Here is a 26,760-nt window from a genome sequence, read left to right as displayed (position 1 = left end):
AGCAAACGTACAAGAAAAACGAGAGAAAAATTAAATATACAGGAAAAACCGTGAATAATGAGTGGGTGGGTCTGTTGTCTTCCGGGCTGAGGAGGTTGTTGTCAAGGAAGTGCATCATTGGCTGTCGCCTTGTAAAACTGCACTGCTCTCTAGAGCCCGGCATGAATACTACACCATTTTCACGTGGAATTGCGACATCGTTCGAATGGAGACGGAACCAAGAAGGAAACTTTGTAAATCCAAACATGAAATCTGTCAGATTCTTGGAGGGTCACCATGTAAACCTGACCTTGGTCAGCAGTGCACTGGATTTTGCTTGTAGCTTTGATCTTGCCTAAGAGGCTCGGCAGTGCTACCGCAGATCTGTCAATCATCATTTTAGCTTGTTAAAAACTACCGGTAGTTGGGTGTGTCAACTCATTGTGTAAGTGGGAGGCTGTTCTCTTCATCGTGAGCGTCAAAGCGTGAGTGGATTTGAGTGGACTCACTCATATGAATTATATGTTGATGTATTAAAAGTATGGCGTTAAGGGGTTTGTACTTTGTGTTTTTGCGACGATCTTTAAAAGATTTTTTAGTTTTCCGCCACCCTGCCTCGCCGCCCCATTTTTCCCAGCCTTTGTCCTTTGCCTGCCTGCCCGTCTGCGTTCATGACAGCATGTTTCTTTGTTACAGTTTCACAAACTTGAACAAATTACTTTATATAAAAACAAAAAAAAAGGCCAAGACCCTTTTTTTCATTGAAGGACATTCACTGTTAGGTGGCTTTTGGGCAGTGCACAAAAACACTCACTGTTTTGGGCAGTACACACATATTTTATTTTTTTAAGAGCTAAAAAGTGACAAAATAATCCAGAAATACTACGGCATTGCCAAAAAACAAAAATATATATGTTTTATCCTCAGCAATACCTCCGGAAAAAGAGGCGTAAGTAATGTAAACATTACAGTACTGTAACATGTTTGGACCGTTTCTTCAAATAAAAAAAATACATACCGGTATACGGATTAGGGAATTTACATGTAAAACGCATCTCTATTTATGAAATTTTTGGGTTACGAGACTACTTCCAAAACCAATCAATGTCATAAGTAGAGGTACCACCGTACTGTCTTTATTTAGTTATTATAATTGAAAAAAAAAAAAAAAATCCACGATGAACTGAGTGCGCGAAGTTTGAAGTGCAAAGTAGCAAGGGATCACTGCAAATAGCATGAATAAAATTTATGAAAAAACATTAGAGGTGTAACGGTACACCAAAATGTAATTACGGTTGAGTTTTTGAAGTGCTTGGTTCGGCTAATTTTCGGTACAAAAAGGGCAGGGGGGGGGGGGGGGGGGCAAATGATTTTATTTATAAAAATCTAAACAAGAGAAAGTGTGTAAATATATAAAATTGACCCTTTAGAGCAGGGGTCGGCAACCTATGACACGCGTGTCAGCACTGGCACGCGAAGGGTTAACCAGTGACACGCGAGCGCATGGCAAAATAATATATATATATATATATTTTTAACCTGAAATTAAGACATTTTTAGTTGCACACCCTGTTATTTAGGGCTTTACAGGAGCGTCCCTCCCGACCCCTCTGCCTATACCGTTATTTGCGAACAATTATGGATTTTGAGCACACTTCCAGCTCTTCAATTTCTCGATTCCTGTGCTCGTCGTTTTTTTTTTTCCTCTGCGCGCTCAATTCTGCGCGCTCAATTCAGCACCCGCTACTAACGAGTCACGAAGCCAACCAGTCAGAGAGCTGGTGGAAGTACACAGTGTTACCAATCTGCACTTTTTGGTACTGTTACTCCAAGCCCCAGCGTGGAGGCCGGCGGGCCAGTAAGCGAGTAGACAGCCGGCGAATCGCCGGCGTCCGCGCCGGGAGCCCCGTCGCTTTAACTTTGAATTGAGATCCCGATGTCACACCCTCGCCCCGGCGCGTAGGCCGGTCGCTTAAGATACGAGGCTGTACACCCCTGTCCCGGCGCATCGCAACACTCCGGTTGGACCCCGATTGCCAGCCGTCAGGTCAGGGCAGCGGGTGAAGCGATGCTTGCACTGTAGTATGGAGTGGACCGGCGATTAACGTGGCTCGTTGCCGTCGATTCGTCCGGTGCTTACTTCGGAGAGGTGGCAATGTGTATAAAAACACTGTGACGCGTTGGATGGCGTTTTACTGGAGACTTTTAACAAAAACCAGCGGGGGACACAGCCTCTTCTCTCCTTTTCACGGCGCTCTCCGCTCTCTCTCAACACCTTCCTTCGCTCCCTCTCTTTTTCTCGCCCAGACGTCCAATTCTTCGGTTGCGCGTCATAAATCTTGGGGTGGCACACTGATTGACAAGAAAATTTGAAAGTGGCACTCCACACCAAAAAGGTTGCTGACCCCTGCTTTAGAGTGTTATATTTTAAACCAGGGGTGTCCAAACTTTTTGCAAAGGGGGCCAGATTTGGTGTGGTAAAAATGTGGGGGGCCGACCTTGGCTGACGTGCTTTACGTAGAACAATATATTGAAGCAAATTTTAGCAAGCCATTCCGTGTGTCACATTTGCTTTATTATTTTTTTTAATCAATAATTTCAACAATCTCGCAACTAGCCTTTGGTGTCGTTCTCTTTCGACTCTCGGGCTCTTGCAAAATACTGCTGTTGTAAAATTAAACTAGCTTCAAGTTGCTTTAATTTCTCACTACGTATCTTCCCTGTAATCTTGTCGTACATGTTGGCGTGTCTTGTTTGGTAGTATCGCCTCACATCGAACTCTTTAAAAACAGCGACTGTCTCTTTGCAAATGAGGCAGACACAGTTGTTGCGTATTTTAGTAAAGAAATAGTCGAATTTCCACCAATCCTTGAATCGTCGGCAGTCAACTTTGTTTTGTTGATTGTCGCCATTTTAGATTTTAAATTGGGAGTAAAGGGTCACACGGGGTAATGTTGCTTGAGTGCTGCTGCCTTTTAGTGGGTAAATGAGGAGCAGCATTTAGTGTGTAAGCCACTTCATATGCTGGTAGCAGTACTGCTGACCAATTTCTTAAGTGTATGTGCGGGCCAGACATTAATGATTTTATGACAGAGGCTGGGGGCCAGATGAAATTTGACCAAGGGCCGCATTTGGCCCCCGGGCCGGACTTTGGACATGTCTGTTTTAAACAAATTACACTCTGCAATCATAAAATTAAAACAATTGTAACAATTATAACATATTAAAATTATAAATAAAGAAGCAGAATGGTAAGCTTTCAATTCTTAGCAGCAACATCCTTAACATGAAAATTGTAATTATTCAAGTTTAAAGTTGGCATGCCTGTAAAATCTTAACTACTTATTCAGAGCCCTGAGTTCTGACGGTGAATGCGTCCATGCAGGAACTTCCACAGAACTTTGGTTCCTCACACAGCGCTATTTTATGAAGGGGGGGAAAAAAAGCATAAAACAAAACCGAAACAGTACGCAAGTGAACCGAATCTGAAATAGTTCAATGCATCCGCGTGAACCCATTAATAATTAATAAAGATTTCAAAATGAATGAAGTTCCTCACTTGTAACGAAAAACTTCTTAGTTAAGGTGCAGCTGTCAAATGCAGCAATCTTCTCTTGTAGGCTGACGGCAAGAATACTGTAAAAGAAAATATATTTAGAGATGCCTTACATGTTCATTGTGCTAAATAAAAAGTCATTTGATGCAACATACTGCTCGTTACAGTGAAGATCATAAATCTGGGTCTTGAACTGAATTGATTTGACGAGTTCCCCTGTCCTGAGCGAATACAAATCGGTGCAACAGTAAGGGAGGCTTGTTCTGAAAATGCAGAAGAAAAACAGATGGTTTAATAGTTTGTTGTTGTTGTTTTTTTTTTTTTTTATGGAGTGCTGGATGGTACTCAACAAAAACACTGAAGAGTGATTTTTGGTCTCCAAACCTAATTGCTCATATCAAACACTGAAAATGAAACAGGTCAATCAATTAAAAATTAAAAAAAAGCCACAACAACAATACATGAGTGAAACAGTGTGAAATGAAACTCATTTAATTTTACTCTGTTCCTTTTTATTCTGGTATTCATTCTATTGTTAGATTCTTGTATCACATTCTATTTTCGTGGCGTAAAATGTGACGCAAATGTATTTTTTTATGCTAGCGCAGTCCATACTGCCTGTAGGTGTTGTACTTCCTCATATCAAGTGAGTCAACCTTCCACTGAGCAAACCAGTTTTCCCTCCCATCAGATAGAGGACTATAGAATTCTTTGGAAAATTATACAGCATGTTAACTCATTTTATGCTTTCCTTCATTTGTTTTTTTTCTGATTTGATGTTTTTCTTATACATTAATGTATTCAAGAAACTTCCAATGATCTCATGTGGCACAGTTCTCGTACTTTTCAACTGATTGTGTGTGACCACTGTGGCTTGAAGTCTGGTTTGAGTGATGAATCAATGATTATATCAATCAAGGTCTGAAGATAGCTCGGTCTTCTGTAAATATGTATAAGTGAGTATTCTCTAGACCTGCCCCTTGTCCAATAAAGGAGTAGCAGTGAGTGGCGGTCATCTGAGAAAGCTTAGAATTTTGAGCTGAACATCTGCTTCCAGCTTCTATCCAGAAAGACCAAACCTGCCTCCCTGTCTGTATTTTTTGCCAATGCTGGGTGATATAAAACTAATTGGAATAAAGCCTGCAAATTGGGGCCAAACCAGTTCATAAATAGAAATATAGTCCCACAGTACCTATAGTTAGCCCAGATAGGCTACTGCATGCCCACGACTATCATAAGGATAAGCGAAACAAAGATGATGAATGAATGAATGTACACCCATAGACTTCATAATAGTATTGACGGGTCAGATCGGTAATGCTCTGCGCCTCGCATTCAGGTAGGGGGCCGCCCACATCAAGAGGAGCTATTCACAAACACATGCAAGCTGCGATCTAACGCCGGATTTCTGTTGAAAAAGTACGAAAGCTGTACCACATACAAACAGGAAGGATTGTCTCAGGAGTGATTTGTTCGAGGATTCAAGGTTTTTATTATATTTTTCGTACCATGCATGCATTTTGAAACATTGTGGAAAAAAAACTATGGGAGAAATTAGCCGCTACGGCATTGGAATTTTTGTTGTTGTTGTTGCTTTTAACGAACAAAATGAGACTGTTTTACATCCATACCTATAAAGAATTCAGGGATTTAAGCATTTATTCACAAGAATTTTCAACGATAAAGGTCTTTGTCTCTGTTTGCACTCGGTCAGCTTTGACGAACCTCACCAATAAAGCAGGCCCCTATTTATCGGCCCCGCACCCCGTGTCCCGTCAATACATTATGAAGTCTATGGTACATCTTCTATTAACTTGAATGTGGTCAGAATTAACCAATCAAGGTTAGTCAAACAAAAACTAAGGAGGTCCAGTTGGAGATTTTTTTTTTTTTAAGCAAAAGCGTTGAAAATAGTATGGTATGTTATCTTAATTTTAATGTGATTTACTGTGGACTTAAGTAATAAATAATAAGTAATAAAGTAAAATTCAGTGTAACTTAAAATATTTTTTTTTATTATATATATATATAGTATGTATATGTGAGACTATAAGAAAATGTGCTATTTTGTGTCCTTGACATAGCACCCACATAACAAATGAAGCTGTATTAACAAAATATTTTAAAATGTACTTATGATGTGGTGAAAAAAAAAACTTAATTGAAATAGTTAATTGGTGGTGACATTTTTCTTTGACAACAGACAGATTGAGACAAAATCAACTGAAAATTCCCTGAAATGACCCCAAATTATCTGACAATGTCCTCAATTTGACAGGAAGTGACCTGCATTTGCCCCAAAATCTCAAATTAGACAGGAAGTGACCCAAAATCAACAGTATACTGTTAACAGAAAACAAATTTAGTTAATTATGACCCGATTATTTTTTTGTTGATGTAAATATTAAAACAAGACCAATTTATTTTTTATCCAAATCATTTTTATACATTGTATTTACAGACTTGAATGATTAAATTGTACCAAACAAATGTATTGAATATATTCTTTTCTTGTGTGGTTTTACTTGAATTTGCAAATCTTTAATTCTAACTGTTGAGCTCATTTCACCAACATTCATAACAGTGTCGCTTTAGCAGCCACAACTTCAATCTGTTTTCCATTTAAGTGTCAAGGCCGCATCCCATTTCGTGGTTAAAAAAAGCTGTGATTTCAAAATGATTATATGTTGAAAATTGTGTGAGGACCTTAGAAAGCATCCGACCCTACTCGATGGAAAAAACAGCCTTAAACCAGGAAGCCCTCATACTTTATGTCTCTGACCATAGTGTTGTTTACTGAGCACGTCAATAAGCCAAGAACCAGTGAGTGTCATTCACCCTGAGGTCAGGGTGTTTTGCATTTCAACACAGCAAATGTTGCAGCTTTATTATCACGCGATGCCTGGGTAAATCGCCAGACCGCCAAAACACAGCTTGCTTCTGTTAGTACAGAAATAGGAAATCATGTAAATCATGTCAAGCGAGGATATGCATTAAAAGTCTCACTATTACACTCACTTTCACACACTAATTAAAAGATTGAATTACATCAGGGTATTAAAAAAAATCAACTTTTAAGAAATATCTATAACTATTGGAATTCCATCCATCTTCAACCACTTCACATCTTCAACTGCCTTCATGAGGGCAGTAGTTTCAGCAGGGAGCCCAAAACTTCCCTTTCTCTAGCCACATTGACTAGCTCTGACTTAGGGATCCCAAAGAGCTCCCAAGCCGGTGTCGAGATATAATCCCTCCTGGTCCTATGCCTCTCAGCTGGACCTGTCAGGAAGACCTCCCTCGGGAGTTGCCCTGGTGGCATACGCACCAGATGCCTGAAGAACCTCAACTGACTTTCTAAACGAAGGAGCAGCGACTCGACTCTGTGCCTCTCGCGAATAGCAGCGTTTCTCATACTATCTCTAAGGGAGACGCTAGCTAGCCGTCTAAGAAAACCTTTTTTCGGCCGCTTGTACCTGTGATTTTGTTCTCACGGTCATGACCCATCGCCCATGACTGTAGGTGAGGGTAGGAATGAACACTGAACGGTAGACAGAGAGATTTGTCTCTCGGCTCAGCCCTCCCTCTTTGTTGCAAGATTGCTATAAAGAAGACTGCAATACTGCTCTTGCTGCCCTGATTCGCCATCCAATCTCACGCTCTATTGTTCCCTCATTCGTGAACAAGACTCCGAGATACTTGATCTCCTTCACTCCTTGAGGCAGGACCTCATTCCCTACCCGGAGAAGACTATCCATCGATTTCCTGAAGAGAACCACTGCCTCAGATTTGGAGGTGTTGATCCTCATCCCCGCCGCTTCACACTCGGCTGCAAACCTGTCCAGTGAGTGCTGCAGGACACAGGCTTATAATGCAAAGAGGAGCACATCATCAGCAAAAAGTAATCCTCAACCCACCGAACTGTAAACCCTCTGCACCACGACTACGCTTCGATATCCTGTCCATCAAAATCACGAACAGAATTGGTGACAAAGCGCAACCCTGGCGAAGGCCCACACCTCTTGGAACAAGTCCGACTTACTGCTGAGGACAAAGACACAACTTTCACTTTGTGGGTACAGAGAACTATTGGAATTGTGCAATAAAAATAATTTTTGTAACGGTTTGCCTCTTCGTAGTTGAAACCGATGACGTAATCAGAGGCAAGGATTCTGGCAAAATGTTCATGTTGAAGCAATTTCCTCCGCGACACGTATTTGCCATTGTTACGTACACAACACATATCAACCATTTTTCCCACAAAAATGATTGAATTCCTTGGAAAAACAACAAAAACGCCACTGTTATAGAACTAAACATACAAGGGAGTTGCACGCAAAAATGTCTTTCTCTGTTTACATCACTTTCGGTAATTTACTCTGGCTTTCTGGCCAAAAGCAAAATAGGATAAAAACTAAACCAAATAAAAAGCCCCCCCAAAAAAAAGCAAAAGAAAAAACAAAATGACTACAGATAGTGTCTCAGTGAAGTCCAATCTATCAAATTCAGTAAAGTAAAGGAATAAAGGGGAGGTAGAACCTCACCTGAAAATAAAATAAAAGATAAAAGGGAATATTTAGGATGACTTAAATTAATTTTCCATTTTAGTTCTATTGTATATGGTTTATATTGGGCTTTTGTAATCTTTTTTTTTTTTTTTTAACTTTTTTTTTTTAATGGATTGGGCGTTTACTTTTTTCTTGCTTAAAAATAATTCTGTGGAACAGTGACATGTTTAAAAGTTATCGTTATTATTACATTTAAAGTGCTTAAAAAACATTTATTAATAACAGTATATTCATACATAAAAGTTGTCTTATATGTATCTTTTTCCAATGATAGATCTGAATAAATACATTGAACAAAAAATATATATGCCGGAAAACACAGACAACACTGAAAAAGCAGTTTCTGCTCTTGCATTCCTCTTTAAAATAAACTGCTGTATTTTCACCTAAAAGTACTGTTGTGTTTAATAGAACAACATGTCTATATGCTTCCATAGCAGATTCATAGGGGGTTAAGTCCCCAAACTATTTCTAATTTATCTGTTTTACCCTGGAAACCCCCGTTTACAGATGTCGCACAACCGCTTTTGTTTCAACCCAGCCATAAAAAGCAGGTAAGTAATTATATTTATTATTCAAAATGTCTGTCATTTTTAGCAAAGAATCATTAATTTATGTCTAATATTTCGTTTGAAAAATAAAATACTTTTAAAAATTATTCACTCACATATTTTAAACGTTTAAACAAATTATGTCACAATGAAAAAAATGGCGTCTGTAAATAAGTCACCGATATCTAACTCATAACTATCGCTTAATTAGATTTTTTTTTTTTTTGTTACTGTCGCATTTTCTCCGATGTGTTGGATGATAAATAATCGATCCAAACAAAGAAAAATTGAGAAAAAAAAACATTTAAAAGGGCAATTATATAAAAAAGAACATCTCCAACACTCCTTGATGTCTGCAATTTCTGCATCACGACTCTTGTTATATTACTATGTTTCACCCATAAAATCCCCCCAAAATCCGGCTGTGGCCATTCACCTCTGTGTCTTGAACTCGGTGATACATGCTACATGGAGTTTTTGGATCAAAACAAGGTAAGTACGCGATAAAATCTCGTTAAAATCTCTTTAATTCCCGCTCTCACCTCCAGTTAAGGTTTTGCTGTTAATTTTTTTTTTTTAAATGCCCTAAGTTTAAAAATTTTCCTCCCCCAGAAAATTGGGATTTTTAAGCTTTTCAATGATGTATCACACGTGCATATCGGACAATTTTTAAATTGGTCTCAGAGCGGAACCTGAGTTTTTTCCGCCATGTACTGTACATAAGGCGGAAAACACTCAGGTGACTTAAGTTCCTCTCTGAGACCCCCAATTTGGCCAACTTTCAAAATTGACCGATATGCATGTGTGATACATCATTGTAAAGCTTTAAATTTCAGTTTTGTGGGGAAAGAAAAATTTTGAACTGGAGGGCATTTAAAAAAATAATAATAATAATAATTTAATTAATTTTAAACAGCAAAATCCTATCTAGTGGCGAGAGCACGCGAGAGCAGAATTACAGACGCCATGATTTTAATGAGATATTATCTCGTGCTTACCTTGTTTTGATCCAAAAACTCCATGCGACAGTAACAAAAAAATACAATTAAAGAGAATTATAATACTAAGGGACTGTGAGATATCAATAGAACCATTATGTGTCAAGATAACAAATATTAATAAAGTTAACAAAAAAATAAATCACATTCATGAGCAATTATCGAAAATAGATTGAAAATTACGAACATTTCCGAAAGTATTCCGGAAACAGCCGAATGGGGCTTTGACGTCACAGCCAGGACACAAAAGGTCGAGGCAGATGCCATCGTTGTTTATCGACGGGAGAGTTGCGTTTGTGTTTTATCAAAAAATCGCTAAAAAGGTTCAAACCTGTCATGCTATGTGGTGTACAAATAGCCATTTGTTGTAATGTAGTACCCATGAGTTTCCCAAACGCGAGAAAAAGAGCTGGACTACGCAAACAATGAGTAAAGTTCGTCCATGCAAAGAGGGCTAATTTTGCAGACCCAGCCTCCGGCACGGTTTTGTGTGGTTCCCATTTTACACCTGAAAGCTATTCCAACTATGGACAATTGAAATCAGGTTTTGCTAAGAAATTGCTGCTGAAAGCAGATGCGGTGCCCACCATACACACGCAGCCACCTAAATGTCCCGAGATATCAAGAAAGAGTATGATGACTGGCACTGATGAGACCACCCCACCACCCCAGGCTAAGCAAAGGAGGAAGCTCGAAATGGCCAGAGTCAGTACTCTTTTATAATAAAAAAACATTACGCATTGGATATAGGACTGGACACATGTATAAATTATCACTCGTAAAATATATACGATAAATCCTCTAATCCCAATCATATTTGTGTCTGTTGGCAAGGCGAAAACCTATGATCGCACAACAAATGATAATTATTCTGTACATTACTTTATTTTGCGGTCACGGTGTATCAGCTTCACAAAAAGAAATACAAAACAAACCATTCGGTATTTCCCCACACGATCTGTTGCTGGTGTTTCATCTGTGTGATTGCTCCCCTCAATGATCGTTTCATTAGGGTGCATTGGCTTTCGTTTGGGCTCAAATTGATAACCCAAAACACCAAACAGAGGTTCATAACTCTCCTCGTCACCATAAGAACGTTCGTTACGTCGGATTCGTCGCTGCAACTAGAAACAAAATTGTCCGCCATCATCGCCGCCATTCTGTACTAAGCACTGAGCCGGGTATTTCCTAGTTGTGACGTTACGCACACAATATGCTAGATTTCCGGGATCTCTGGCACCGGTTGTTTTAGCTTGACAATCGATCCAAATTTCTATCATTTTCTTGATGTTGCGATGTGTGTAATTACACGAAGTGGCATGATATGAATCCAAAAGGCATGCATTTATAGATAAATGATGGAATATTAGCATTTCCCCAGGTGTTGTAATAGACTTTAGGCTACAGTTATGAGGTAGACATCCGTGACTATTCCACAGACACCATTTTTTCCCATTGTGACATAATTTGTTTAAAAGTTTAAAGTATGCAAGTGAATAATTCTTTTAAGTCGTTTTTTTTTTTTTTTTTAATGAAATATGAGAGATCAATTATTTGATTCTAAGCTAAAAACGACAGACATTTTCAATAATAAATATAATTAATTACCTTTGTTTTATGGCTGGGTTGAAACAAAAACGGTTGTGCAAGGTCTGTAAACGGGGCTTTTCAGGGTAAAATGGACAAATTAAAAATACTTCACAGGCTTAATGCGCCATGAATCTGCTATGGCAGCATATAGACATATTGTTCTATCAAACAAAAGAGTTGTTTTGGCTTAAAATACTGCACTTTCTTTTATAGAGGAGTGCAAGAGCAGAAACTGCTTTTTCAGTCTTGTCTGTGTTTTCCGCCATATATATAATATGTATATAATATGGGGCGCTACTTCACGATTTTTCTCTTATCGCGGCAGGTTCTGGTCACCATTAACCGCGAAAAAACGAGGGATCACTGTATATCTTTGAATCATATGAACACGCATTACAAGGGTGCAAATACTTCTGCGCCTCACTTTATATTGAGTGCATTGGTAAAAATATGCTTGTTATTCATAGAGTCAATTCAGTCTACTACTGCACATAAGGATGTTGATTTGTATCCAACTGTATTATTTGCAAACAAATGCAAATGTGAACAGATAGCCATTATATTAATGTGTGTTAAGCAGTGTAGGAATGAATTTAAAACAAACTTCGTAAATGGTGAAAGAAAAGAAATTTTAAAAATCAAATCATGCTCATGATAGTAGAATTAGTCGAAGCTAATAATTAACAAGCGTAGTAACAATCTGATCAAGCAAGAATGTATTCACCCTGAGGACCCAGTGCTCTTGCAAACTCCAAGCAAGGGTCTCTTGTCGGAAAAAAGGTCCACCTTCGAAGCACCTGAAAGAGAAGATGAGAATGAGATTGTGCTTGCCACGCATAAAAGAAAATACACTGCAAATGCAATGGGTTCTCGGGATGGAACAATACACATCAGCTCACGATATGAGGCACCTCGATATGGCAATATGATACGTCACGATACAATATCAAAAAAATGTTGTCATGGAGGTGGGGGTTGGGTGCAAACCATGTTGATGACCCCGAAACACAGTACAGTGTCAACAAAATTAGCTTGCAAGATATATATATATATATATATATATATACACATATGTATGTATATGTGTGCGTGTGCGTGTGCGTGTGTGTGTGTAAATAAGTATAATAATAATAAGGGCAAATAAGTATTTAGTCAACCACCAATTGTGCAAGTTCTCCTACTTGAAAAGATTATAGAGAGGCCTGTAATTATCAACATGGGTAAATCTCAACCAGGAGTGACAGAATGTGGAAAAAAAAACAGAAGATCACATTGTTTGATTTTTAAATAATTTATTTCCAAATTAGAGTGGAAAATAAGTATTTGGTCACCTACAAACAAGCAAAATTACTGGGAGTCAAACAGGTCTAACTTCATCTAACGAGGCTCCACTCATTACCTGTATTAATGGCACATGTTTTAACTCATTATCTGTATAAAAGACATCTGTCCACAACTTCTGTCAGTCACACTCAAAACTCGACAATGGCCAAGACCAAAGCGCTGTCGAAGTACATGAGAAACAAAATTGTAGACCTGCACCAGGCTGGGAAGACTGAATCTGCAATAGACCCTACCCACGTGACGTCACAACTCCGCCCTCCTGACTGGTGCCGCCCAATTGTTCATCAACACATCGTGTTTACCTGTTACGGCTACGTACATTCCTCCTATTTACGGCATGTTTTTCTGCTCGTTAACATTAATAATCAAAATGGTGAAGGCGTGTGTGGCGGTCGGTTGCAATAACAGAGAAGATAGACGGAGAGACTTGAAGTTCTACCGGATTCCGAGAGACCCGGAGACGAGAGTGAGATGGGCTGCTGCAATTCGACGAGAAAACTGGGCTCCAAACGATTACCACAGATTATGTAGTAGTCATTTTATATCTGGTAAAATATATTTAAATATATATTTAGAGGGTTTTGGGCTGACAACCACAATTAAGATCATTGCTAGGCTAATCGCCGACAACATACACGTATGAATGTAGTGAGAGTGCTATCGCTAAACCATATAAACATTAAAAGCCCTAGCTCCATTGACATATGACATGAAATACATTAGACTTGACAGTGGATGTTAGCAAGAACAAAAGATTTTGAATTGAAAATTTCCCAACTCACCTTCCCGAGCACAAGATTCCTGCCGAATTTTCGTGTACAAGGACCTGTTTCACCCAACCAGCAACGTAGCATTTATAAGCCTCCAAGCTCTTAAAAGTTTTTCATACTTTCGTGAGAATAGGCTGATTTTGTGTGGACAAGATAGTTGTAAATATCAGGGTCAGGCAAAGACGGCGAAGACAGCGGGTCAAAAAACATCGATTTTGGCATCAAATATGGATCTGGCGAATGGATAAACTGAAGCTTTTCCACATAACGCCTTTTATGCAACGCATCCAGTGAGTTTACGGCATCCGAAAGCACCGGGTCTTCCATGAAATGCATTATAAATTGCTCGATCAATTGAGACCATTGATAATACAGACACAAAATGACGGACAATGGGGCGGAACAATACAGCGATCACGTGATTTTGTGACGTCGGTGGGTAGGGTCTATAGGTAAAACGCTTGTTGTAAAGAAATCAACTGTGTAAAGAAATCAACTGCGGGAGCAATTATTAGAAAATGGAAGACATACCCCTCGATCTGGGGCTCCATGCAAGATCTGTATCTGTATGTGTGTGTGTGTATATACTGTATATATACATATATATATATATATATATATATATATATATACATTTTGACACTGCATTTTGCAGTGCATTTGCTGTTGAAGATTTTAAAAGCTTATTTATTTATTTAATTCTCAACATCCATCTTGCCTCCTCAGGTGTAGTTTTGGCTAAACAAAGCAAAGGACCTAGCTAAGGTGCTATATATTTAAAACGAGCAGTAAAAGCAAAATTGACAGAAAAGACTGGACGAGATGAGTCGTGTTCATGTGTCATGTTCATGTGTTTGCCAGTGACCGCACTCGCCTGCTGTAGTGACGGAGCAGGAGAGTGATGTCAAAAAATGTTTGCAGATCTTCCCGATAACTATTTTGTAATCCAACTTATTCCAATATTATTATGGAGATAGTTAGCATCCAGAGCTGTTGTGTGCTTGACATATCATTTGTCATATCTGTATGCCTTCTCAGTTGTTTTCTCTTTCCAGCATCTGATTCAGCTGGATGGGCGGGGCCGTGGCCGCACACCTGTGGCGCATTAGGAGCGCTCATTATTTAAGGACTCCTGTCACCGTCTGCGAGTGTCGGACTATTGCATTTGCTTGTTACCTGCTTTGCTTACCGCTGTGTGCTCATCGTCACCCTTGGTGCTTCCCGACATTTTTCGATCGTGTTCTGGTTTGATCTCATTTACTTTTGTGTTTTATTGGGATTTTGTAATTGTAATTTTGTACTGTTATATTCACGCCATTTTGGCGTGCTCTCTCAGTTGTATTTTCTTACTCGCGTTTTCTAGCGTGCTCTCTCAGTTGTATTTTCTTACCCGCGTTTTCTGGCGTGCTCTCTCAGTTGTATTTTCTTACTCGCGTTTTCTAGCGTGCTCTCTCAGTTGTATTTTCTTACTCGCGTTACTTAGCGTGCTCCCTTTGTTGTACTCATTAAATACTAAATTCGCTCTCTGATCTCCTGGTCTGTGTTTTGGATCCGCATTAACGGCTTGCCGTTCGTAACATCATTAGAGTATACAGTGAAACACAGCAGTTTGATTTTTCTTTGCAGATACCCCATACATCACAGCACACGAAAACATTCTGTTAATTTGAAGTGACATTTATGATGGTCCCACAAATGGGGCCTACAATTTGGAAAATGAGTATGCACGTGTGTGTGAGTGCATTCATATAGATACTTACTGATGTATGGGGCTGGTAAAATGCGAGCAGTTTTCACCGGGCCGTGGCGCACAGAAAACAGCTCCTGGGCCTCTCCTGCCATCTATAGGAGGTCACAAAATTAGTTGTATTTAATCAAAATGACTGGTCTTTTTTTTCCAGAAACTAATTCGTCTTGTTTTATTGTCATGTGTTTCACTGCACAATAGGTAGTTTTCACATAAATAATTCGAAGGTTTTGAAATACGAACTACAAAATGATAACCTCCATTAGTCTTGTACATCACCATCAAAAATAACACTTGTGCTGGAAATTAAACTTCAAACCCGTTTTGAACCAAAAAATAAAGTGCCGTTGCGGACAGAGCAATGACGAAGACCCAGCATTATCGAGAGGCAATAGCGTATAGCACGAATACCATTTTTAGACCGTGACGTCGCCATCGTAACATGGAAGACTGCTGCTATGGAACTTGTAGAAACGACTCTAGACATGACGACATACGAAGGATGTTTTCTTCATACGTTTCCCAAAACCAAAAACTCAAAAGAAAAAATGTGAAGAATGGATCAACTCGCGCGGACGTCCAAAAGACCAGTTTAACGCCAGCAAGGTGAAGCCATTCACATTTCATATGCAGTAAACATTTTGTTGGGGGCCATGGTACAGAGGACGAAGAGGTAAGCCGTTTTTATATTTTTATTTATCCTTTCGCGTGGTGTTTTGCCGTTCTGCTTCTGTCTGACAATGAATGACCTGAAAAAAATTAAAATGGTATCTGACTACCACTGTTACCTTTTCTGTTGTAAAAACACAACTTTAGTAAGGGGGAAGTGTAAATACATTATAGAATTAAGATTTGTTATTAATGAAACATTTAAAAGTGTTCGTTGGCTGTCACCAAGTAGCATTTGCGATCGCTACACAAAAATAGCATTGATAATTGCCCCCAAGAATGGTCCGAGACGTACGACAACCAGAGGATATATTATATAAGAAAGACAGGGCATATGGTGGTAAAGGAAAGATTGTCGAAACAGGAGAGTGTCATTGTCAGGGGCGTAAGCAATGCACACAAGAAAAAGGTGTTGATAAAAAAGCTAACTCTGGATCCGGTTGGCTCTTTTTCAGCCCTCGACACTCTAGCTATTTCTTTAACTGAACATTTGTATGTTCTTCCCCATTTTTACCAGTGAATTTGGCAACAGGGACATTATTTTAAGACAGAATTGGTAGGTTTAGTAAACATCTCGTTCGTACACTATTTCCACGCATTTACTATTAGGGACAAACGGGAGGTTGACCCGCCTCGCAACAATTGTTAACGTCATGAATATTAATGAGCAAAAGTGACGTGTTACTTGCAGTATGCCATTCAGCAATGCATAGAATTGCTGCCGGCTCAGGAATCTGAAACATCAAAATGCAGAATGCAAAGTATATGAATGCCTTGATATGACTGTAATGGAAGATAAAGTTGCCTATATTGGGAAATAGAAGTGTTGCCATATACCACATCTCTCAGTCATTCTCCTTTTTACTGGTGTGGCGTCTCAGTGCCACAGGGGTCAGCACCATGGACGGCGACACCCCTGGGCGGCGACTACCACTACTCCTGCCGGCAATTGTCACATTAGGCTACACCTGATGAGGCAATTGCAATCAAGGCTTTCCTATATGAAGACCGAAACACACAGAGTCCGCCGCGCTACACTCAGCTCCGTTCCGAACGACGCAACAAATACGCTAGTAGTTAATATGAGGTGGTCCACATGATCCACTCAGCTCCGATCCGGATGCGCCTGAGTCCACCTCTCCGATCCATCAAAACTAAAATATGTACATGGTCTATTTTCTGGTCTGTCAACCTGCGGCAGAATCAAGCCCTTGTGTTTAGCACGCACCAAACAGAAAATACAACAGCAGCAATATCCGGTCTTTCAAAGTAAATAATGTTAATAAAAGTATCAGGCATCTAATTTTAACCATTTTTATTGAAATTTACACAAAACAAAATATATACAGGTCATTTGCATGGAATGTACAGTGCTCGTGTATCTCCAAACAATACATTTTAAAATGAGTAAAGGAAAAAAAAGACATTCTTCCTATTACTATTGTAGCGTCACTAAGAAGCGCCGCATTGGTCGTCAGCGCAACTTATTGGTGTATTTGATCCGGCAACGCGAAGAGAGCGTGGAGAAAAATAAACAGTAAAAAGTGAGCTATAGACTTCTGTGCTGATTTATTGAAACTAATTGCCGCTGGCAATTCTTGCAAGTGTTACACTATGTTTGTGTATGTGCACGCGTTAGAGGTAAGATCTTAAGCCCGAACCTGACCAGACCCGAATTTCGGGAAGGGTCGGGCCTAAAATGTCAATTATTACGTTCAGGTCGGGCCGGGCTGCTCTCTCGCTAACTTTTTTGTAATGAATATATATTTATATATGTAAACTAAAATGATGTATGGATGTTAAACTAAGGAATACTTGTTATTAAAATAAATAATTTGGATGAACAGAGAAGCCGAATGGGAATTACAAACAGGAGAGCCTCTCCTTTTCAGAGAGGCGCTTCCATGTGAGCACAATATCCCACACAGAAATATATTTAACAAACTTTTCCAGCGTTATTTCATTGTGTAAATGAATTTATAATGATTATAAAAAGTATGTTGACTATTTAAACATTTAAAAAACTTTTTCTTTACTTCAAGCGTTTTTTTCTGCCAACTCGAGGAAATTAAAATAAATGTCAAATGGGCTGCTGCATTTAATTGCCAAGGAAATGAAGCATGAACTGTCCAGCTGATAGAACACACACACAAATATAAAAGATATAAATGCTTATTGAATATGCATATACAGGCTTGTTTAACTGGGAGAATTCTTTACAAAAGACAGACTTTAATTTTGTTTTTTCCAAGTAGTGCTCTGTCCAGGTCTGACTGACGCATCGCATCCCCGCATTTCCTCCTTCTCCTGAGTCCTCACAAATAAAACATAAAATTTAGGGGGGGTTCGTGCTCCGGCCTACATAAAAAACAGGTCGGCCCTTAATACCAGCGGGCCCGGGTCGGGTCGAGCTGGATTTTTTAGCCCCGATCTTACCTTTAATTTAGCGCGCATGCGTGCGTAGATTTGTAAGAGCGGGGGGTTGCATCCGCGGGTTATTGTGTGCTTTTGTGAGTGTTGAACTGAATTTAACTGTAGCTAAACAGTACTATTGGCCTTTGTGCATTTTTGGTGTGTTTTTCCCCCTGAAAATACTGTCACAATAATAAACGTTGTGTTGATCTGATCACGTAGCCTCCTCCGTTTTGCGCATGCGCGTCTAGGAGACCGCGGGTGTACGGACCGCATGAGAGTCGTATGATGTGGGCATTGGGCATTGCAGGCGATCTGCATCGTATATTTTGCGTCATTCGGAACGGAGCTGAACGGAGCACGGCGGACTCTGTGCATGTGTTTCAGGGGTGAGAGTCGAGTTGAGCGGGAGCTACCCAGAGTGAGAGACTGGAGAGGCATTCCACAGCGTGGCCCTGATCCCTGATGACGGGTGTTTTGGTTTGTTTGATTATTGTTTGTTAGTTGTTTTTTTTCTGTTAAAATAAATGTGGGCCACAAGCACCCAGGGTGTCTGCAACCTCCGCCTGCCTGTCCTCCTTTGAACCCCGAAGAGTTACACTAGAAATCGACCAAAATGGGTTTTTCTGAAAAACGTTTGCAAATTCTGGTAACCAGCGATTTTTCATGTTTGAAGTGTCACCTTTTAACCGCAAGTGGGCGTTTTGGAGAAGACTGTCAATGTTTTATAGAAGGGTTGTTACGTCCCAAAGATGGCTCGCAAAAGGCGTAACATAAAACAATCCACACAAATGTACAAGTGGACACAAATTTATTTACACAATAATCAAACTCGCAATGAATATGTACAAAATGCCGAGGAAGCGTGACTTCAGGGTAAGTCCAGGCCAAAAAAACAAACAAAAGGAACTACACTTAAACCCCACCCGCTAACTAAACCCTGATCATGTAAAAGGAACAAAGAAAAGACAGCGTCTAACCTAACTTCCTACTCTATACAAAACAGGAGAAAACGGGTTGAACAGAAATGTCCACTTACCCTTACTTGCTTCAGTGCTCTTATTTACAGTGGTGAACAAAAACGATCCAATAACGAATAAACACAAAAGACCCCACCGAAAAAGCGGGAGTGTATCAAACTAGCGATCAAAATGCAAACGAGTGTGAATGGCGAGCAAACAGCTAGCGAGGAGGAACGCAACAGAATGCTGCCAAATTGCGACCTCTCAGAACGTTGACAGCGGCAGGTTTAAGAAGCTTGGCGCCTTTTTCCGTGGCCAATCAGCGGCGGTGACGTTGTCGGTCCGTCCTGCGTCGATCAGCTGTCGTCACAGTGGGAGGGGAAGCAGCCAGCTGGTGGAGGCGACGATCAGCTGACTGGAAGAATCTCAGAAGTTTAACGGCCAGGGGTCGTCACAGGGCTTCAAAACACTCACTTCGCTTTTCCAACATGATTTAAAACAATTCTTAAAAAAATATCTACCACTAATATTATAGTATACTACTATGCACTCACCGGCCACTTTATTAGGTACACTTGTCCAACTGCTCGTTCACTTAATTTCTAATCAGCCAATCACATGGCGGCAGTGCATTTAGGCATGTAGACATGGTTTAAGACAATCTCCTGCAGTTCGAACCGAGCATCAGTATGGGGAAGAAAGGTGATTTGAGTGACTTTGAACGTGGCATGGTTGTTGGTGCCAAAAGGGCTGGTCTGAGTATTTCAGACACTGCTGATCTACTGGGATTTTCACGCACAACCATCTCTAGGGTTTACAGAGAATGGTCCGAAAAAGAAAAAATATCCAGTGAGCGGCAGTTCTGTGGGCGGAAATGCCTTGTTGATGCCAGAGGTCAGAGGAGAATGGCCAGACTGGTTCGAGCTGATAGAAAGGCAACCGTGACTCAAATAACCACCCGTTACAACCAAGGTAGGCAGAAGAGCATCTCTGAATGCACAGTATGTCGAAATTTGAGGCATATGGGCTACAGCAGCAGAAGACCACGCCGGGTGCCACTCCTTTCAGCTAAGAACAGGAAAGTGAGGCTACAATTTGCACAAGCTCATCGAAATTGGACAACAGAAGATTGGAAAAACGTTGCCTGGTCTGATGAGTCTCGATTTCTGCTGCGACATCCGGATGGTAGGGTCAGAATTTGACGTCAACAACATGAAAGCATGAATCCATCCTGCCTTGTATCAACGGTTCAGGCTGGTGGTGGTGGTGGTGGTGTAATGGTGTGGGGAACATTTTCTTGGCACTCTTTGGGCCCCTTGGTACCAATTGAGCATCGTTGGAACGCCACAGCCTACCTGAGTATTGTTGCTGACCATGTCCATCCCTTTATGACCACAATGTACCCAACTTCTGATGGCTACTTTCAGCAGGATAATGCGCCATGTCATAAAGCTGCAATCATTTCAGACTGGTTTCTTGAACATGACAATGAGTTCACTGTACTCAGATGGCCTCCACAGTCACCAGATCTCAATCCAATAGAGCATCTTTGGGATGTGGTGGAATGGGAGATCCGCATCATGGATGTGCAGCTGACAAATCTGCACCAACTATGTCAATATGGACCAAACTCTCTGAGGAATGCTTCCAGCACCTTGTTGAATCTATGCCACAAAGAATTGAGGGAGTTCTGAAGGCAAAAGGGGGTCCAACCCGTTACTAACATGGTGTACCTAATAAAGTGGCCGGTGAGTGTATATAATAGTAGTATAATCATTGGCAATCAGATTTTTCATAAAGAGTGTCATTTTAAAGCTATTCTTAGTATAGAATCTGAATTCTGAAGTATGTGGGATTAACTCCAGAAATCGTTATTTATATGACGAAAATAATGTGCTTTTATTTTGAAATGTTCACCGGAAGTATGTTCACTAAACCACCAATCGTAAGCTTTACACTCCGCAAAAAAAGCTGTTTTTATCATTGCATGTGGTGTCAGTAATCAATTTTTATATTTTTCGTTTGCAAATTCTGTTAACCGGTGATTTTTCATGTTTGAAGTGTCCCCTTTTAACAGCAAGTTTGCGTTTTGGAGAAGACTGCCAATGTTTTATAGGAGGCTAAAAGTAGGTTGTTTTCTTTCCCCATTAGCCTCAATGTAGCATTGCTTACGTTTATAATGTTTAATATAGATGCGTTTCCTTATTTTGTATGTCAGAACTTTGATTCTAATTTTTTGTTGATGACCAATTAACATTTGTGAAGTGAACTGGAGTGTCAGATGCCATCAACTCTCACATGTACACACACGCACGACTGTATGCACGCACACGGCGATAAAACACAGCCGTGAAAATTACCGCCCTCATTTTTATTTACCATGTGATAAATGGACTCATTGCATATCGCGACAGGCTTAGCAACTTCAATATAACATGTCGTTAGTTAGTTAAATGACAACTGGGTGACTTCGCATTAGGTGTTCATTCATGGCCGATGTGCAGCCAAGCTTGGCATTGAAGAGACAGGACACAACAGTGTACCTTCCTTTGTTTCGCTGAAATAAGTCAATGTTTTGGCCACTCTGGTGCGCTTTTTTTGGCTTTGCGACGCTTTCCCCGCTTGCATACCGAGCATCCGATCGACATTAAAAAAAATACCCCCCCCTTAAAAACTTTCTCCTCGGATCTACACAATTCACGTAGGTCACCCGTTTTGACTTAAAAACGGCGAATTTCGCCGAAAGGTGAGAGATTTTCATGCCTGAATGACGTAGTAAATGTGCTTGTTCCACACAGTTCAACAACTAAAAGTTTTTTTTTTTTTTTTTTTCAACACAACTGTGGTAAGCACTCCCATTATTCTTAATGAGAAGGGGTTTCTTGTGTGGATGTGAGATCATATTCCCTGAAATGGTAAGCACCTCGGACAAAGTAGAGTTTGAGCTATTTTTTTCTCCTCTCATATCAACACCTAAAAAGAATAGACACTTACTCGCCAAAAATGCCTTCTAACAGCTTGTGGCTGTCGACAGTTCTCCAGTGTGAGGCAAGAGTGTTCTACTGTCACCTCTGGTGGCACTCTTACAACAAGTTAAAATTGCCATCTCTGAGTGCACAGAAGTGTGAAAAAGTGTATGTTCATACTGTGTTGAGCCATTAAATAAGGTGTTAGCTAAGCAACTGCCATAAATACTTCACAAACCACTTAGAGACAGTGGGCCATAACACTACATGAAACAGGACACTTCAATATAAACTGAAATCCTACGGATCCTGACCCACATTTTTTACTGAGTGTGTACAACGTGGCAAGCAGACCGGAGGCCGTCTTTTCATTCTCATGAATCTAAATCCAGACTAAGGTGAGGCTGTGCCAGGTGAGGAGCAGTTTTAAACCGAGTATTGGCACTCTGGTTGACAGGTGCAAGCACGTGCATTCCAAAGAAGGCGGGAAGCCCTGGTAAAAGGTGTGAACACTGACAACTGTATCAATTGCCAACCTTTTATACATATCCTTTAGATAGCTAGGTAGAGAGCATATTTTCCAAACGAAATGTGCCAGACAAAGAAATGAAGAGCAATTAATCACAAAGGACTATAAATCGAATTTTGGGAGGAAAATGTATCGTATGTTTTCCACCATTAGTTGCGGACAACTAATAACAGTTCAAATCACTGTTCAAACTAATTAAATAGCTGCCAAAACCACGGCATTGCTGCCGCATTGCATAATCATGAATAATCATGACAGCAAGCATTAGGACACACACACACACATCTACCCGCGCGTCATGTGGGTAGATAATTTTGTTGAGGCATTATTTTTTTTAATGGATTATTGCATACTGAAAGAATCTGACCTTTTAGCCAGATTGCTGGAACCACGCCAGTCAAATCCCGACAACCCAGCCAAAAGGCCAAACTCTGTGCGTTCACCTTAGTCTTAACCATTTGCACTGACTCACTTTTGAAAGCTGGAAAAAGGTTTCGAAACACAGGTTGACAATTTATTCTGAGTCGACAGCAATCATACAGCCCAGACGGACCCAGGCGAGGATCCAGGGTCACCATATAACAATTTCAACAAAAGGTTCCCAAGAAAAATGACAACGATTAGTTAAACATTCAGTCTTTTGAAGCATTCACAGGGCAGGCTGTGGGCAGAAGAAGGGTGTGTTTGGGCGTTGTTTAGGATTATTGTCTGTTTGTGGATTGGACAGGAGGATTTGATAGTTACTGTTGTCAGGGCAAGGAGGGTTGTGGATTTTGCCACCTCAGCGTCAAAGGGGCTCTTGGAGTCTTATCAGTCGTGTTATCAGTTGGATATCGGACGTTCTCCGGTGTTCCTTGTGTTGGGACTGGAAGTCCCGCCATTTGTTCTGGACTGTCCGGGAGAACTGATTGTGAGAGTTGGTGGTGCAGACATGGGCTTGTCAGCGTCAATCTTGGTCAATCAGTTGCATGACGCACACGTTGGGCTTCCGTGATAAGAAAGCGTCATGTATCTCTTATGCCCGATATTCTGCTTGTTTTCCTTAAACTACGGTATAAGTGCTATGTATTTTATATTGGGTGTGTTAGAGTAATGCATACAGTCAAACAGTAAATATGAGAAACGATACTATTCCCTGATTGATTATATTAAAGGTACATGTAATTGTGTTAGAGTAATACAAACAGTCCATCGGTAAATACGAGAAAATATAGTCAATCAGGGAATAGTATCTTCAGTGTGTTAGAATAATGCAAACAGATAGATGGTGCCTATGAGTAAAGGTACTATCTCCTTCAATACATTTTTCCATTCGAATGAATATTGAGGAAAAGTCAACTGTTTCGGTAAATGGACAATAGATGGCAGCACATATCAACTGAGTCACGGGGCCTGTTTACGACACAGACTTCAGGGAAGCTCATAATCTCACTGACTGGTGAATGAGCAACATGACTTCGGTGTTGCTGTTTAATGTGCCTTATTGCCAATATTAACAGGTTAGTTTTCCATTTGTTTTATGACTATCCAATGAAGACGAGTTGAGAGTGTTGGGTTTTCCTTGAGCTACCTTTGTTTTAGCATGTTTTAAGCACTACTGTACAATGTTTATTAGCGCAGTAACGGCAGTTACCGTTAGAATTTATTGATCGTTTTGTTTCTTCTTTGTGGCTCCTGGGCGTTTGCATGTTTATTTTCATTTATACAGTGCATCTCCTTTACATCTCCTCCCAGATCTGGACCAGGGCATCACTGAGCTCCTGGACAGTCTGAGGAGCAACCAGGTGGCGCATATAGTATATAAGCAACAATGGAATTTATCAAAAGGGCACAATAACATTGACATTCTCCTTTAGCATTTGAAATGTATGTCATTTCAAAAACAATGTGCGTTATAAATGTAAGATATTGCAGTGATGCATATTCACTTTTCAGACTTGAGAAATCTGCACAATAGTTTCCAGCCAAGAATTCGACAAAGTGCCAATGAGCACAAAGTCCTAATGCAGATAGGACATCAGTTCCACTGTACAACCAAACAGTATGCTCCTTACCGATACACTCCAAAGCTGCATCCCATCAGCATAGCCAATCATGAGACAGAGAGGAGGATCAGTCGTGCCACTCTGTATCTCAATGAAGTCGGGATTGCGGGCCGAGTCTGTATAAAAGGAATAATTATAGTTTAATTAAAGCAACAGACCGAATTGTGTTTTATGTCTCTCATTATATGAGCTATGTTTGTCCCAATGGGTTTTAATTTGATCATTAATTCCAAACAGATGTGTTCGCATAATATTCAAAACTAACATCTTTTTTGGAATTTTATAGAAAAAGAACAAAAAAGATGTGAAATGGGAGCAGGGTGGATGATTAGGTGAAGGTTTGCCTCACTTCCTGTATTTTTCAGTCATTCACAGGCAAAAATTGGTTGAGTTTCACCTATTGATGAATATGTGACAAAATAGTTGAACAATTCAAGGCAATGTTCCCCAACGCACAATTGCAAAGAATTCGGGATATAGTCCATGATTTCAAAAGGTTCAGACATAGACTTCATAATGGTATTGACGGGACACGGGGCGCGGGGCTGATCAATAGGGGGCCTATCTACATCAAGGCTGACCAAGTGGAAACACGGACTAGAGCTTTTTACGTTGAAAATTCTTGTGAATACAGTTTATAATGTTTAATATAGATGCGTTTCCTTATTTTGTATGTCAGAACTTTGATTCTAATTTTTTGTTGATGACCAATAAACATTTGTGAAGTGAACTGGAGTGTCAGATGCCATCAACTCTCACATGTACACACACGCACGACTGTATGCATGTATTTTGTAGCCATCTATCAGTCTTTGACATCGGTCTGAAGAACGTTTGCCCCACTCCTCAATGCAGAATACTTTCAGCTGTGAGATTTTTGAGAGGTTTCTTGCATGTACAGCCCGTTTCAAATCACCCCACAGCATCTCAATGGGATTAGGATCTGGGCTTTAACTCGGCCATTGCAGGAGTAGCCATCTCTTCCTTTTCAGCCAGTCCTTGGTGGATTTACTGGTATGGTTGGGATCAATGCCATTTTGTGGGGTCCAGTTTCGCTTCAGCTTTAATTTTTTCACAAATTTTTCACAGATGATCTCACATGTTCCTCAAGTACCCTCAGATACACGATAGAATTCATGGTGGATTCTAAGATGGTGAGCTGGACAGGTCTCCTGCAGAAAAGCATCCCGAAACCATGACGCTTCCACCTCCATGCTTCACAGTTGGTATAATGTTCTTTTCCTGGAATGTTGTATTGGGTTTACGCAAAACGTGTCCTCTGTTCTGGTGTCCAAATAATTCAATTTTAGGTTCATCTGCCCAAAAGAACAATATTCCCAGAAGTCCTGGTCTTTGTCTACATTCACTCTGGCAAACTTCATGTTTTTCTTGGAGAGCAAAGGTGTCCTCCTTGCACATCTCCCATGAAGGTTAAATGTGTGAAGTCTCTTTCTGATTGTAGAGGCATGCACTTTCACATCAACAGTAGCAAAAACCTGCTGTAGGTCCTGTGATGACATTTTCGGGTTTTTTGGAGACCTCTTTTAGCATCTGGCGGTCTGCTCTCAGGGCGAACTTGCTTGGACAGCCAGACCTGGGTATGTTGGCAGTTGTTTTGAATGTCCTCCACTTGTAGACTATTTTTCGGACTGTGGAATGACTGATTTTATATTGTTTTGAGATATTTTAAAATCCCTTACCCGACTCATTAGTGTCTACAGTCTTCTTTATGAACACCTCAGACAGCTCCATTGAGCTCACCATGGTGTTTTCTCTCATTTCAACAGCCAGGGGCAAACCAAACCAAATATGAGGTTTAAATAAGGCACCCCTCCTTCAAAACACTGGGTAATGATGTTCTAATCATGTGCACCTGATGTGATACCCCTATGTGTGATTTTAGCCATTTTAAGTGGGATTGAATGTGGGGGTGTCTTAATGTATTCCTCAACAGAAATTTTATTTATTTGAAATTCCATTTTACAGAAAGTTATGAAAAATCTTTTTTTTCCAGTTTTAATTGTTTAGTTGTATAGCTTGAATCTTTCAAGATTGTTAAAATTTATATTAAATA

General features: G+C 40.1%; 1 protein-coding gene across 9 annotated transcripts in view; it reads right to left on the bottom strand.

Moving 5' to 3' along the window:
* The window catches only part of bcas3 (BCAS3 microtubule associated cell migration factor), a 525,512-nt gene that overhangs the window by 485,897 nt on the left and 12,855 nt on the right, over positions 1-26,760 (bottom strand). For all 9 annotated transcript variants that reach the window (XM_057839609.1, XM_057839610.1, XM_057839618.1 and 6 more), the window contains exons 5-9: positions 24,696-24,802; positions 15,117-15,198; positions 11,967-12,039; positions 3,691-3,798; positions 3,539-3,615 (exon numbers count right to left, since the gene is read on the bottom strand). In XM_057839609.1, the coding sequence (XP_057695592.1) occupies positions 3,539-3,615; positions 3,691-3,798; positions 11,967-12,039; positions 15,117-15,198; positions 24,696-24,802 (447 nt within the window). The remainder of the gene's footprint in view (positions 1-3,538; positions 3,616-3,690; positions 3,799-11,966; positions 12,040-15,116; positions 15,199-24,695; positions 24,803-26,760) is intronic.

Source organism: Corythoichthys intestinalis, chromosome 6 (genome assembly GCF_030265065.1).
Source record: "Corythoichthys intestinalis isolate RoL2023-P3 chromosome 6, ASM3026506v1, whole genome shotgun sequence".
Taxonomy (NCBI): domain Eukaryota; kingdom Metazoa; phylum Chordata; class Actinopteri; order Syngnathiformes; family Syngnathidae; genus Corythoichthys; species Corythoichthys intestinalis.
This window is presented reverse-complemented; position numbering and strand designations above follow the sequence as displayed.